At 44.4% G+C, this 13,636-nt stretch overlaps 1 protein-coding gene across 1 annotated transcript in view; it reads left to right on the forward strand.

The window, feature by feature from the left end:
* snd1 (staphylococcal nuclease and tudor domain containing 1) overlaps positions 1-13,636 on the forward strand; it is a 173,945-nt gene that overhangs the window by 55,723 nt on the left and 104,586 nt on the right. The window contains 1 exon segment of the mRNA XM_034579091.1: positions 2,847-2,956. Coding sequence (XP_034434982.1) covers positions 2,847-2,956 — 110 coding nt within the window.

Consider the following 13,636-nt stretch of genomic DNA (forward strand, 5'->3'; position numbering starts at 1 on the left):
TGTCTGGTTTCCCTCTGAGATCAGATACGATGGATCTCCTGTAGTTCGAGCCCAGATGTTTATCTCGGTGTCAGGAGCGAGTTAGATATCAGGGTGCAGGTTAAATTGGTGGAGCTAAGTGACTCGCTGGCTCGGTTTAAATGCTGCGGGGGGGAGGAGACCTCGCTAAGTGTGAGTGTGTGGCAGGATATTAAGTGCAGTTAGACAAGCTGTTAGTCATTTAAGGAGAGAATGTCAGTGTTTGACCTATTTTAACCCCCTTTTTTTGAATTATAATCCTACTGGTTTTTCTTTGTGTATTAAGTTTTTTTAGGGGATTTTTTTTTTCTTGCCTTCTTAAAGAGCTTAGTTTTGGGTTTGCATACGCTTGCTCCTCTGGGCCCATTAAACCATTTGAGACATTGTACTGTACGTGCTCGACAATTTCTTTGTGCATTACATTCTCGTCATCTTTTGTGTGAATTACGCTGCAGAAAAACACAGTTCCAGCCCTTTTATTATAACCCCGAACAACCCAAGCAGAAACTCAAATATCCCTCCTCTCAACAATTACTTCACACACCACATTTTGCTAACAGTGTGCGGCATTAACCTCTCCTGCTGCTTTTCCTCTCTTGTCCTTTTCTCTTCCTCAGATTGTGTATTTCTCTAGAAATGCCAACTGGGAGTGCAGCAGCAGTTTGTTTAACGGTGTCTCGATGGCGGATTCAACAGACCTCTGCCCTGTGTTGATGAAAATCTATAAGTCATCATGTCAAACCTGCCCCATTTTCGATAACCGTTTGTGATTGGCCCACAGCATGGAAATCAGTCAGACCCATCTGTGATGGCGACTAATCGTGAGCTCGCCGATTGGTCTGATTTCCAGCGAACGTTCCTCTCCTCCTCTTTATTCTGGCTCTGCCGAAGCCACAGTGTCCCACATGGAGGCCCCGTCCTGGTCCACTTCTATAAATAGTTTCAGATGATCTTGGCCGTCAGTGTCGTCTCCTCCTCCTCCTCCTCCTCCTCCTCTTTAGGAAGATGTCTGTTATTGTCTTTTATTGAACGTCTGCATAAACATCAGCATATTTAACTGTGTATTGATAACAGCAACAATATTTAATTTGTTTTCTTTTGTTGTCTTTGGCATTTCTAAAGTCATTATTTTATCACAGTTGAATTCAGAGAACTTGGATTAAAGGATCAAAATATTAGAGCTGCAGTGCAAAAGGTGCAGACACTTGAGGGTGAAGCAGGAATTTGCATGTATCCACCAGTTTTTTTTTGTGCTTTTACACTGAAGACCTTTTAAGTTTTCGAGAGGCTTGACTCAACAGTTCTTCATGAGGCTCCGGTGCTGACTGTCCTCTGGCCTCATTTTACCTCGCCTGGGTCATTTGCCCCTCTCAGCCGGAGTGAATACGCTGATGTCTCCTGTTCTCGTCCTCGTAAATGGGACAAACAAGGACATTTAGGGAACAAATAAAGCTAATCAAAAATATAGCATCTATTTTGTTAGAGGCTCTTGCAAGAAAACAAGTGCGTCCTGGAACAGCGGAAAGTTGGCTCCCTCTTTGTAGTAAGAGGGAGGGTCAGGTCACACAGCTTTTAAGAAGCTAAAACAGGGCGAAGACAATGTTCTTGAATTATAAATAAATTTGTATTTCAAATGGACCTGGCACTCAAACCAAAAACAAGATAATTATACAAACGTGGCTTGTTGAACAGATCTTGTGAGATTTCCTCCGCTACTATAAAAAGTCACTCTTTGTACACTGTGTCCCAGATTAAGAACGAGTTTGAAGGTCTAAAAAGGTCCTTTTTATTTGGCAAAAAAAACTAAAACCAGCCCTGGTGTTCAGTATTTAAAGTCACAATTTAATCTTATAAACGCATCTACTAATTCTTTTTTTTTTACTGTGCACATTTATTTCAAGTTCTGAATTTGTTTTCCATCTTTAAATCACATTGGCACAAGAGCTGAGCAGCATTTTCCTCAAGTAAAAACTGAAACTCTCCTCCGGTTACTTCATATAAATCAATACAGCACCGACATGCCTTCTAGTGCACGTTTGTAGTGGTGAAATTCCTTCTGTGCTTGTTCTCGAGAACCAGAACTCAACATACACATGTATACCCACTGTTTCATATCCACTCTTTTTGTCTGTTTCTTCAGCGTGTGTTGTAGAACATGTTACACAGTTTTCACTCCTAAGGGGATAACACACAAAAGAAGTGAATCTCAGCACATGTAAAATTCATTCTGCACAGAACTTCTGCATTTCTCTTTAATGCTTATATGTTTCTTACTTTTTTTTAGTACAAAGAAATCCTACTGCCTCAATACCCACTCGTTGCCCTGAGGCTGATCCAATCCTACCTATGCTTTATATAGCTGCTTTCAGACATGCACAGAACTCTGGATATTCTCCTGAAACTAGTTGTATGTCTGAGCGTAAATGTCCAGGTCAGGTGGTCTTCCTTGAAGGCTCCACCCAGACACCAGCCCTCACCTGAACACAGGAGATTTTTCTGTTGCTGTGAACACGTTTGATGCAAAACCTTCAGTTGCGTTGCCTCCTGATGATTAATTATCTCTTTAGTTGACAGATCTATATCGACACGAGTCTATTTCTGTTGTCAGGATCACAACAGGTCCCAAAAACGTGTTGATACAAGTCTGTTCACTAACCTGCAGATGTTTGTATTTCTTCATTTTGACAAATACACGCAGTTTATGTCTTGTGGTGTTTAATGACTTGATCGTGCCAAATAATGTTTCAACCAGCCAGGGCACCTTGCTGTTCTTTTGATTAGCCGCTGCGCTGCTCCTGTAACTCCTGCGATTCTTCCTGTCTTTCCAGGTATCGAGTGTCCACGCAGCTCCAGAAACACGCCCGGGGGCGTGCAGGTGGCCGAGCCCTTCAGCGAAGAGGCCATGCTGTTCACCAAAGAGCTGGTGCTGCAGAGGGAGGTAAGAGCTACAGCGGGACATCCCTGGCCCTGATTTCATCATTTCTCTTACTGTTTCACCGCCCGTCCCCGTGTTGGGGAAACTCTTGATGTTCTGCTGCTTTGGCTCCGACATCGCTACATGGTTCATGTTTCGTTTTGCTTTTGAAGACAAGATCGTGTTGGTTTAGAGATTTGTGAAGAATATCTGATATATACTTGTAATACAAGATGGTGGTAATCACTGCAGCTTCCCGACATACAGTGCACCATTGATTATCCCCATGGTTGATGTTGATTTAATGTTTGATGCAGTCTTTAGGAACTTTTTCATTAACAGCAGTAAATGCATTATTCAAAAGACAGTGGTTTAAATAATTAATTACGGACAGGATATTTTTTTTCTTGTTTCTCCCAGATGCTTTTTACCACCAGAGAAATCCACACCAGTAAAAAGTTTTGTTTCTTTCAAGTGTTTTTTCTTCTCATGCATTTAAGAGCTTGTACGAAGATACACTGACAGAGTGGTTGACTTTTAAAGTGCAACACTCTCTGTATTGTGAGTGCTTTGAAATCCCAACAAAAATCCAGATAACAGTGGACTAGACTTCCACCTAATACACACAGACACACACACTCTACTGTCCGTTTGCTCCCAGTTTATGGAAAGCTCACCTGATAGTGGATCAGTGCTCTCGGGCTTTAGGAGAACTCCATCCACTGTGTGCCCGTTCATTCACATGCTAATAGGTTTTTATAAGAAGCAGTGAACGGACCAAAGCCATGATGGAACTAGCTATAATCCTGCCACCACTTATCCGGGCTCCACACTCCCTCTGTCTTGTTCTCTTTTACTCCCCCTCTCCATCCACATCTCCTCGCTTACAGGGCCCTTTTTTCCGCGCAGGGTGGCTGACTCCTCTGTCCTCTGGTGTTTAATTGTCATGTAAATGTAGCCTTGGCCGGCGTTGGAGGTGGGCTAATGTCAAGAGTGTCCGTGTGTGTGGGGGGGGGTTGTGGTTGTGTGTGTGCAGGCCAGTAATAAAACTTTGAAATAATTGGCTCAAGCAGCAGCAGCAGCAGATTTTGATCGACAGGTTTTTGCATGACTCAGTACAGATGCACATGCTTTATTAGTTTTTTCACCAAATGCTTATATGCTCACAAATGAATAATCAATCAGATTTATTTCAAGACTTGCCTCGGTGTCTTTATTCGTTTCTGCGCTCAGATGAAATTGAGGTTTGTCGCTGACGCACACGCACTCGTTACACATTGTCTCCGTCGCCAGTCACCGGTGGTGTCGGCAAGTTTTTTTCACAGGCAGGTGGGTGTTAACAGGCAGGACCGAGGCTTATAATGAGTCCTGAGCCCAGTGCGGGGGCTGCTTGGCTGGCTGCACTGACCCCCTGGTACGGGCTAGTATGAACACACAGAGACACACACAGAAACACACTCTCGAAGGGACACGTTCCAGTCGATAACGCAATTAAGACTTCACACGTGAGAGCTGTCGATGTTCCAAAAAAGACAAATTATTCTCTGAATGAAACTTTAAAAAAAAAAAGGTTAAAACGTTCATGGAGCAATTTGGCGGCTCTGGAACACACACAGACACACACACACCTAGCTGGGAAAAAGGTTTAATGATACACAGAGTTGCATGGAAGCTAAAGCACAGGACGAGTTGGTGGCAGCAGAATAAAGACGTGATGTGCTAAAGGCAGGAAGAAATGTTCCCTGCTCTTCAGCCACACTTCCCTCCGTGTCTCCCACCCCCTATAGAACATGACAAGTGGAGCCTGAGCAGGTTATTCAGGTACATGCGGCGCTAAGACATGAATATGGATCATTTGATTTCATTAGCACGAGATGGCTGCTGTCGATTCGTCTCTGAATGGCCTCTGATTGCGGCAGCGTTTTTTTTTTTAAAGATGTTCCGAAGACGGCCTCGCGTGAATAACATTTGATTTGGGTATTTATTTGCATTCGTTAAATATTTTTCCTCACTGCCGCCACTCGACGAACCATCTTGAGCTTTCTAGGGCTTTGTTGATCTGATGATATGTTGACTCAATCGTCCACATTTCCTCTCCCCTCTCCAACACTTCTGCATTTCACGACTCTGTAATTAGCTCTTTTCCTCGTCTGCTTTGAAACGGGAGCTTTAGCGCAGACACGGCTCGAGCACACTTTTCTTTCTCATGCCTTTGTGCTGCTGTTTTGGTCCCTCACTAATAGCCTTTTCTCTTCTTCCCCTCTCCTCCTCTTCTTCTGTGTCCAGTTTTAAATCCCTGACTGACATCCGCTCTCAGCTGCCTCCGTCCTCGCCTGCCGTCCCTCCCTCCCTCTCCCAATCTCTCTCTCTCTCTCTCTCTCTCTCTCTCTCTCTCTCCCAACTGCCACACAGCCATGTCTTAATTTCTCCTGATGCCGACACGCATAATTAATGTGGCATCCAGTGCGGGGAGAGGTCCTGGTTTCTGTCTCCTCTATTTATAAGCCCCACCTCGCCACCCCCTCGATCTCTCCGTGTCTCTATGGTGATTCTCTCTGTTCTGCGTTTCCCTGACTTTAAGACTCCCTCTTTTCTGTTTATCTGCTCCGTCTGTCTGTCTGTCTGTCTGTCTGTCTGTCTGTCTGTCTCTCTGTCTCTCCCTCCGTCCGTCTGTCTCTCTCTCTCCCCGGCGTTCTCTGTGTAGTGTTAATCTCTGACAGACACTGCTCCCCTATCCCAGCGTGGAGCCAGAACAGCAGCACAGAATTCTGACGGGGGGGGAACACATCGGTAAACACTACTCCCCAGACATTTCCATTTCCTCTTTTTTTGATGTCTCCCATTTAATTTCCCATCACCTCCCACCTTCCATTGACAAAAAACACATCCATTCACGCTATCGCAGTCACGGAGCCGATCGGTTGATTTTTCTTTATGGTATTTTCTTTTCTTGGGTGGCAACTTCAAACGCTCAGTGGGAACCAGGAGGGAGGCCGACAGAAGAATTTCACCGCATTGATGTTTTTTATCTGGGATGAGTCAGTTAGACAAGGGACATAATTAGTGGCGCAGTGTTATTTAGTATAGACATAAGTCAGCGAGGCAATATTTAAACTATTCCCAGCACCTCATTAATATACTTTATGTTTCAAGAAATATAAAATCCTCATGCCATCTCAGGTTAAAGTGGGAAAAACCTTCTACTTGTGTTGGAATGTTTTTATCTTTAGATTAAATGTTTCAGACTAATCAGCCGGGAAACTTTTTTTTTTTAAAGTTTGCATTGGAACCACTGTTATCACTGGGCGGGAGAGGAGGGAAGATTAAGAACACGGGGTGGAGCGGGAGTGGAGTGTTAGATTGAGCAGGGACGAGAGCGGGCTAAGTGGACAGTAATGTGCGGTGCGCTGTTCCACCTACGTACACTGTCAGTCCCATTGACCTCATTCAGTCTGGGCGGTCTCCTATCTACTGTACTGCGCTGGCTGTCGCAAACAATCACGCCTCATCTCACACGTACAAACGCTCACAGCTTATATTATATTCTCACATGCTTGTTGGCATGTAATGTAATGTAATGTGGCCTGCTGCGTCACGTCTGGCTGTTTAAGCACAGATTTGCTTTTAGTCCTAACTAATAATGTAAGTGAATATGATTCCCAACAAGTTTACATGTGATCCAGAATAATACAACAGCTTGTTTTCCTTTTAGAAACTCAATTTGATCTTGTACTATAATGTATTGCATCCATTTAAACACATTTGAACCTGATCATTGTTATTATCCACTTTTAATGGCCCAAAAGATGTTATCACATGTGGCTGCAGAGGGCGCTGATCTTGAGATTTAAAGGCAATAATCATATTAAAAAAGATATGTTAGCTGTTAAATGTAATGGTCCTTACACACACACAAACACACAGGCACTTACCTCTGTCTCTGAGCAGTGTCACTTTTAGGTGCGATGTGTTGCATGCTAGTTGTTCCCCTGCGAATCGCATCCTGAACCCGGCCCAGTCGTGCTTTAAATGCCCCCCCCGCACCCAGCTACCCCACCTCCTTAACATGAACGCTGCGTGCGCCAGGCTGCCATGGGTGGGTGTCAGCAGAGTCTGCCTTCAGACCTGCAGGAGGTTGTGTTGTGGAGCGTTGATGAGTCACAGTGCCAGCGAGGCATCACAGATGCCCTGTAGTGCCTCCCTCCACAGATCTCTCTGCTTTAATACACGTTCTTTGTGGGCATTTTAATTAAATGCTAATAAATCCCACACATTTGCAAAAATCCCGAGGATTTAGTTTTTCTGTCTGTCTGGTTGTGGTAATTTCTTACTTCTTAAGTATGAACATGGACATTGTAGCAAGTGGATAATCAAAGTGTTATCGGGTTGCTTTTCTTTTCTCCCTCTCCACATTTGTGGTCAGCGCAGCTCAGATCAATTCATTTAGCATTCTCCACACACAAACACACACACAAGCACGCAAAATGCATTGGAGCCTCTTGTGCACGTCTTATTTTTGCCTTCCAGGGCCGCAGGACAGCATCGGATTCCTCCACAGCTTCCATGCTCTCACATTGATTTCCAATCACGCTTGAATTATTTTGGCATGAGGCCGATTACACAAGTACTGCATCTCACACTCTTTGTCCATGTCTCCTCTTCTCTCTTCCCCTCCCCCCCACCTTCTCCCTCTCTCTCTCACACACACACTTGACTCACACTCTGTTGTTGGAATCGGCCTATTTTGCCGAAACACATTTGTATATCTGTTGTTTTTTTGTTGTTGTTTTTTTTTTGCATCTATTTTTGACTTGTTTTTCCTTCCTCATGCAGCACATGCATGCACGATGTGTGTGTGAGCGATGGAGGGGAATCAGTACACATGATGAATAATGCATGATGTGGTTTCCTGGTCAGACAGACGGTGGGGACAGTGAACTGCCCCTCGGGTCCTTTTTTCTCCCGCAACACATACTGTAGTTAAACAAACCATGAGTGCAGAAGACGGCGCTGTATCCATTACTGCTGCTTTACAGCCACAGACAGGATGTGTCCCCATCAATTCATCACCAGTGGTGCAGTATAGCCATACATCAGAAACATTTAATGCCTTTTACGATCATGGTATAATTACATCTTCTGCTAATCTTACAGTTAACTGTCTCACACACCCGTCTGTGTGCTTATCAGAGGGATGTGACCCAGATGAGCTCAAGTGAATCAATAAGAAAATCTGATTGTAGAACTTTAAGTTTTTTGTTCTCGGAAGTTGCGTATCTTTGCTATACGGTCGCTTTATATCGTCAATATTTTAAATCCCATATTGTCGCGACATGTTGAAGTCTAGCTGCTTTCCGTGTCTCACTAGCAGCAAAATAACTGGCAAACCATCGCAGTTAGTAATTTAAAGAGAGATTAAATCGGTAATTTAAAGTTTGACCTTGACACCCACCTTGTGAGCATAATGCCATTAAATGGTCATTTCTGTTGAGTACTCAGCGTAAATCCTGGCGTCCGTGATACTTTGGACAAATTGGTGTCACAGGTAGAGATAATTTTTATTCTTTTTAACAAAAAAAAGAAGAAAAATACCATTCAGCCTGTTTGCGGGCATCAGTGTCACAGTCCGCTTGTTTCTGTTCCTTGAAGAATCTTGTATTATAGCCTGAAGGTGAACACAGCGACCCACATATAAACGCATTCACACCGTCGCCAGAGATGGAGAGATAGATGGCTGCTGAATCGAGATGGAGCGATTCAGAGGAAGGGAGAAACCCGCTCGCCGCTTTATCGCCCCCCCCCCCCCCCCCCCCCCCCCCAAACTCGTTTACTTGGGCGACCTTCTGCCTTGACGTGCGCGTTTGTGTCTACGTGTGCGTTTGTGTGTGCGTGAGACAGAAATGCAACTTCACTGTCCGGCCTGATAAGCATACCATGCAAACCGTGCAAAGACACAGGCACTCACAGCGCTTGGGGACCAGCTGAATCCTCTTAGCCTTTGCCTCTACATGAAGGGCACTGCAGTACTCTTACACATCAATGAGGGCAATAGTATAATGCTCTCATGCACTTGCACTGCACTGTCTCCCATTATATTGCTCAGTGTACTCCTCATTTTCTATTCTTTCTTTCTCTGTTTTCCTTTCCCCGCACATTTGTCTACGTTTTAGCTGCTTGAGTTAAACGCTCAAACTTCCTGCTGCACAGAGCGAGAAAAAATGGATGTGACACATCGGCGCCCGTGCTCCCAATTCAAACATATGTCTTAAATAATTAGCAAACCCAAGGCCACAGGACTTTGAGCTAACTTTTGTAAGAGATGGAAGCAGCAGGTAAATCGGCTTCTATTGTCGTTGTTTGCCTTTTCTCCAATTACACTCCAGTCCCTCTCACTTAAAGAGAAAGTAGCCAAACCACATATTGAATTGTGGGTCTGTCTGAGAATACCGAAGGCACCCAGCCAGATAGCCAGTGGCTGTGTAAACAGATACACTGCTACCTGTTGTTTTATGCAGCTGCTGAATGTCTTTCATTTCGCCTCCTGTTTTTCTCGTCCTCTACAAGTCAATTGTTGTAATAAAGAATAGTTTTATATGCAGTTTCAATTCTTCATTTTTGTTCCATCACTCAAAACTGTCCAGCCTGTGATGGGAGAGAGATGACGAGCAGAGGAAGAGGATTGTCGAAAAGAAAAGAGAGAATTAATGATAAAATCAGACTGAGGAGTTCTGACTACATTATTTAAAGAGGTCAGTCTACCGGGCACATATAGAAGCACGGACGGCATAATGGCGACGCAGAAGTTAGGCCAAAGCGCCTCGATCGCCCACTGGTGAGTGGCTGCAGTGTCGGCTGCAAACCCCGCCTCCTCCATGTTAGTGGACGGAACATGGATCAAACTAACAATCCAAAATTCACATAAAATTAAAATAATAATTGTCATTAAGTAGTTCTTCTTTAAGTAGTGCTGTGTATATTGTTATGTTATTTGATGATAGAGAATGGGATGAAACATGATTGACAGCTGAGACTGAGTTATGATTGGTCGACCTCGATACTGCGGCCCCATCTCTTCATTGCTACCTCGCAGACTCTGGCTCCAAATGATGTAATTGGCACAAAATGGCAGCGATCGCTTTTTGGGATGTTTTGGCTTCATTTCTGGATAGTGGGCGGCAAGTGGAGACATGTTGTCCATCATTGGGACTCAACAGCTTAATATTTGTCTGATAGTTGTCACCATAAGTCCCTGGCTAGATGGGTGGTTTAACTAGTGCCTGATTTAAACTCACTAAGTAATTCTAGGAGTTTTAACTATAACATAATCCTTTGGAGATTTTCAAATGTTTGGGTGAAAGCCACAACATCCTTGGGTCTAAAAAACAAGTCGGGAAATACAGCTTTTACTCTTGTTTTTATTCTGCGACTCTTCTTAATCGTCCTTCGGCCAGCTGCTTCTCCTTCATCTCTTGTTCTGCCCCATGAGGCAGCTTCATTTTTACTGCTTATTCCTTAATTTGCTATTATTGTTGTCGTCCCTCCCCATTCTTTTCACTTGACCGGCATTTTATGTTCTTCACTAAATTAATGTTAGTGGTCGCACAAGCCGGCACGCTTTTGTTGTGTTTCATTACCCTGACTTGCCCCCTCTTTGTGGTTTTGTGTGCAGTTCCCCCCCCCCCCTTTTTTTAGGCTGAGTTACAAGGAAAACACTTGCATACAGTTGCACGCACACTAAAACACACACAAAGACCCAAATCTCCCTGCTGCGCTGCCTTCTGAGCTGCTGGCTGTTAGGTGTTTGTTGTCTACATATTCAAAACTGTTTGACACTGTGACTAAATTGGAGTGCGTAACTTAATCTTTTAATGTTCATCATCAGCAAATAGGTTCTGTCTTTTAAAGCTGTTTTCAGGCCTGCACTGGACATGGGCATGGGCAGTTGCTCTGGACACTTTCTGGAACTTTTCCTGCCGGCCCTTGAGTAAAATGTCAGAGCGAGACCTTGAGAATGGTGTAGGAATATGTCCGGTGTGTTAATGATGTTTCCAACACGCTACGTACGCATAACTGAAAGAAACTAAAACAATACAAATATTTCAAGGTGAATAAAAGCTGCCACATACGTCCTGCTGTGTTTTTTTCATATATGAAAAGCAAACTCCGGACCCATTGTCTGAAAACGGCTTGACAGATATTTTATAGCCATTTCTGTCACAAAAAAAAGTAGTTAAAAGAAATTGATATTTAATGCCAGAATATCATGCTATAATTTGAATGTCTCCTCGCTGAAATCTCACTGTTGCAGTCTGACCTAGAAACACTATATAGTCTTTGTCCTTCACCATATGTCCGTTGAATCTCTGATGAGTCCGCCTCAGGAAATGGCTCAAGGCCTCTCTCTGTTCTTTATCGATGCCCGGATCGATCCCGCGCCGCTGATGACCGTCGCACAACAGCGAAAAACATATCGACAGTTTTGACGGACAAATGCACGTTCATCTCTCTGTGTCTCCACCGTGCATTCATCGAATACATCCGTAGGTCAGGTGGACTAAAATGGTGTATTGATGTCGTTCCCATTTTCTCGCAGTCAGCGTCAACTGTCGCTCTACTTGAAGCTTCTTTCCAACTTGGGCCTCTGTATGTGGGGCCCATGCAGAGAAATCATTTTCTCAGTAATGTCGAACAGAGGGTTGAGGTATGTGTGTGTGTGTGTGTGTGTGTGCGTGATGATTACAGATACCAGCCTCAGTTGAGCTAATGGTTCCCTTGACAACACGGCAATTGCCACACATCAACGTTGACTTGGCTGAAGGTTTAAAACGCATACACACACACACTGAAGCCAGCTGTCATGATTAAAAGAGCCAGTCAGTCTCTCCACCTTTCATCCCCGTCTCTACTCTTTTATACGATGGCAAAATTTACATATGGTCGACGCAGACCAACACACACCCCCTACCTCCTCACCTCTTCCCTTCCCCACAGCTCCCACACTTCACGTCACTCCCCCATAACTCGATGAGGGCGCCCCTACTTAAGACCCCCCCCATATCTTCTCTTGTACTTTTCTTCTTCCCTGTCACCTTTTTACCTCTGCAATCACAAGGCTGTCCTTTTCCCCCCCGTCTGTGCCGACGTGTGCGTGCACCTGGCTCGGGAAGGAATTCAGCCTGAAAGATCTGAATAAATAAGTGGCAAATAAAGTGCAGAAAGAGGGGAGATTTGAAGCGGTAATCCTTCGCCAGCTTACCACAGCATAACGTCCTCACGCCTGCACCCTTATCCCCATCTCAGCATCTCCTTCCATCTACCGCCGCTCTCATTCCATTCCTTTATATCCCTTACCAACAAGAGAGAGGCTATCTCAGCGGCTGTGTCAGCGATCGGCATCTCTTTCCCTCCATCCCTCCCTCTCTCTTCTTTTGCTATGTTTTCCCAGAGGAGAGTCAGGGGAGGGGTGGAGGGGGGGGGGGGGGCATAAAGGGAAGAACAAGTCAGGCAAAATCTTTTCAGAAAACCAACAGGGATTGGGCTCTGAGCTTTGAATTCAGACAGATAAAGCTAATGGCAGAAGTGGGCGACAGGCAGGGGAGCTGTGTGCATGTGTGCACGAGCGTAGCTTCAATCGAGGCCAGCTATAGAAATATAGTTTCTTTAAACCCCTTTGCTGGCTGAGTCTCTCTGTGAATGTGAAAGGGGAAGTGTATGCAGGGGAAGTTTGAAGAAAGGCTGGCCGGGCAACTGCTGCAGTTTCTTAAAATGCCTCCATCGCCTGCTGAGTCTCTTGAAGTGAGTGTTTCTGAAAGAACATTGAGATAGACTTGTCTGAAAGCTGATCAGTATTTCTCCAGTTCAATTTACATGCATTTAGTATCCTGGTTCTTATCAGGGTTTTGTCCCATTTTTGTTTTTAAGCATGTAAAAGTAATTTCCAGATTTCCTAGATGAGGATACTAACTTTCATTTCACAGGTAATAGGGGAAACATGGTATCTTGATGAAGATGGATGCCTTGACAGGAAGTTAAATTCTTCCTCCACTTCCTGTTTAGCTTCCAGCTCTTTGGGTTTCTTTCATCATTCTTTCCCAGCAGCTGCAACATGATACTCGGTTTCTCCATCCACATTCTTAACCTTAATAAAAGAGTCATTGGAAGCTGTGAAGTTGTTATGGCCTCTGGTGTTTCTATAGAGCGAACGTTTAGCGCTGTAGTCTGACACACCCACAGACAGACTGACACTTGCTTCCACATACATTTCACTTTGCAGCTCCATATTGTTTGTCTGCCACCTCGTTGCAACTCGTTTGGCACTTTTTCCTGATAGTTACACACACACACACACAGTTATTATCTCCTGGAACAATACTAATAGATGCATGTACTGCTGTGAGCAAACAGTTTGTGCCTCTGCTGCCAACAGAGTGGGAGGGTGAATGCTTGCCAAGTCTCTTCTACCCTGAGCCTCCTCTCCTCTCCTCTCCTCTCCTTTCCTCTCTTTGTGTTTTCTTTTCCTCCTCAGATCATTTCTCTCTCCTCCCTCAGTTAATTCATCCCATAAGCTTAGTCACATCCTCCATCCCACCTCATAGTATTAAACTCCCATCACAGTAGTAACTCTATAGGCCCTGTGCTTCTCGTATATATCACCATGATAGCACCTGCTTGCATTATATTTTCTGCTGTGCTGTGCCACCGCTC

This window comes from Hippoglossus hippoglossus, chromosome 23 (assembly GCF_009819705.1).
Source record: "Hippoglossus hippoglossus isolate fHipHip1 chromosome 23, fHipHip1.pri, whole genome shotgun sequence".
Taxonomy (NCBI): Eukaryota; Metazoa; Chordata; class Actinopteri; order Pleuronectiformes; family Pleuronectidae; genus Hippoglossus; species Hippoglossus hippoglossus.